Genomic DNA, 2492 nt, shown 5'->3' on the forward strand with positions numbered 1-2492 from the left:
TTTTTTAAGTTTTTTAGTTTATTGTAAAATATCCAACTAGAATAAATATTTTTGTTTTTGCTAAGAATTTGTAAACATAAGCCACTTATAATCTATTACTACTGGATTATAGATTAACAAATTTTGTGCTATCTTTTAAAGTTTGAGGAAGCTATGTAGTTTCTGTCCCTGAATCTGAGTACAGGGGCACTTACTGTTTGGAGTTAGCATCTAACTCAATATATCTTAAAATATGTATGCAATTTTAAGTTATGTGTTTAATGTGTTTTTATTTATTTTTTTGTAACAGGTTGTGGAAGAGTGGAAATTTATAGCCCAGGTTCTTGATCGGTTGTTTCTGTGGACTTTCCTGCTGGTTTCAGTTGTTGGATCTCTTGGACTTTTTGTTCCTGTTATTTATAAATGGGCAAATATGATAGTACCAGTTCTTATTGGGAATGCAGATAAGTGATACTTCCCAAGGGGTTATGGTTTGAATTTAGTTACCAAAAGGCACAAACCTTGTATAAAATTATGAAAATGTAATGTTTTAAATTTGATGCAAGCTTTAACAGATAAATAGTAGTTAAAAATCAGTTTATCTTAATACACTGTTCATTAGAACATCTACCTGCATGATTGAAGTAATAAGTGACCAAATAATATTTGATCTTCTAAAAATAGCACCAAAATATTATCTGAACTGTACTAGCAAATATTCAACGTTGTATCCTGGCAAATAATTTGTAAACAACAGTGAAGTTCATTTTTTGATTCTGCTGGAAAATTCCAGATGTATTTGAAGACTGGTTTTAAAATTAAAGATAGACGTTTTTAAGTTCTTTCTGTCATATATTCCCTGGGTAATAACTAATCTTTAGTATAATATTATATGTTATATTAAGGAAGCTGGCTATTTAGTATGATAAGTTAATGTGATGCTGCTTTCTATAACCAACATTTTTAAAAAGTAAAAAATGAGAATTTGGAACTTCTTTATCACTTATTCTTTAGATGCTTAAGCTGAACACTTATTATATTACCTATTTTTATCGTTCCCCTTCCTTGTAAAATCATAGAGTGGACAGCTCCTGTGGACATGCTGTAACATATCCTTAATGTTAATTTCAATTCCTTTGTCTACATATTCCACATTTAATAGAACTATGTTCTACCTCAATGACATAGCATTTCTTTATCCTTGATTTTGGAATAGAGCTGTGGTGGCATAGTGCCTCAGGCATTTGACTGCTAACCAGAAGGCTGGTGGTTCAAACCCGCCAGCCACTCCTTGGAAGGAAGGTTGAGCAATCTACTTCTGTAGTGATACGTCCTTGGAAACCTAAGGAGGAGTCATTATGAGTCGGATCCGACTCCACGGCAGTGAGTTTAGTCCACTACAATATAAGTCCTATTTTAAAAATATGTGTATGGATGTTACTAAATCATACTATGAGAAAACATCTTAAAAGATTAAAGATGGTTCAGTATTCTAATTTGGTGTAAGCCTACTGTTAATATACCTATAATGTTTCAATTTTATTTCTTTCATTCCAACAAATACAGTAATAGAATTTCAGTGTTGTAAGGGCCTTTAGACATAATCTAGTCTTAGCCTATTACCACTTATTCAGTATAGTATAATGTAAATTCCTTCTGAAGGTCCCTGATTCAGCTATGACCAGGAGGAAAAAACTGATAAAAACCTTGCATTCAATTTAGCACCCTTAGCTCTCGAGAGAACAAATACCTTATATATTTACAGTAAGTAACCCATCTCAGTTCAAGTCAGCACTTTTTGGAAGACAGAGAGGACCTTGTTTAATTTGCATTTTCTTAGAGACAGGTGTTTAATGCCATTTAATGAGTGTAAGTCTGTTTTGATAAATTTTAAATTCCTTGTTAGCTATCTTAGCATGTATACATCCCTGATCACTCTTATGTCTCCAGTACTGTTACTTAAAATTCTTATTGATAAATTTTATTAAAAAAATCTTTCTTTTGACTTATTGAAACATGAGTCACAGTGGGCTGCAATTTTGTAAGTTTTATTTTTACATAGAAAAAGCACTATAGTGACTAGTGAAAAGATTAAAGTGATGTCTATGAATCATCTCTGTGAATGCTTAGTTAAATTCAGAAGCATAGTATAGGGTACTGTCTTTCTTAATAATTTCTCTAAAGGAATGATTGTTAACCAGGGGCAATTTTGCTCAAGAGGACATTTGACAATGTCAGAAGACATTTTTGGTTGTCACACTAGGTGTGGGGGTTGTTGGTCTGCTAGCATCATGAGTAGAGGTCACAGTGCTGCTAAAGATCCTGCAATGCATAGTACAGCTCCCTCCCGGACAACAAAGCACGTTACATGGCACAAAATTCCAGTCATGCTGCAACTTAGAAACCCTGCTTTAAAAGTTCATGAACATTAGCTATTAGAGAGATGCAAATCAAAACAACAATGAGATACCATCTTGCTCCAGCACTAGTAGCAAAGTTCAACAAGACAGAAA

The 2492-nt window shown here is 33.1% G+C and overlaps 1 protein-coding gene across 1 annotated transcript in view; it reads right to left on the bottom strand.

Moving 5' to 3' along the window:
- Window positions 1-308: 308 nt before the first annotated feature.
- CHRNA3 (cholinergic receptor nicotinic alpha 3 subunit) overlaps window positions 309-2492 on the bottom strand; it is a 29073-nt gene continuing 26889 nt past the window's right edge. Inside the window, exon 5 of the mRNA XM_007951846.2 lies at window positions 309-389. Within this exon, the coding sequence (XP_007950037.1) occupies window positions 309-389 (81 nt within the window). The remainder of the gene's footprint in view (window positions 390-2492) is intronic.

This window comes from Orycteropus afer, unplaced genomic scaffold, assembly GCF_000298275.1.
Source record: "Orycteropus afer afer isolate SDZICR_OR568_19922 unplaced genomic scaffold, OryAfe1.0 scaffold00313, whole genome shotgun sequence".
Classification (NCBI taxonomy): Eukaryota; Metazoa; Chordata; class Mammalia; order Tubulidentata; family Orycteropodidae; genus Orycteropus; species Orycteropus afer.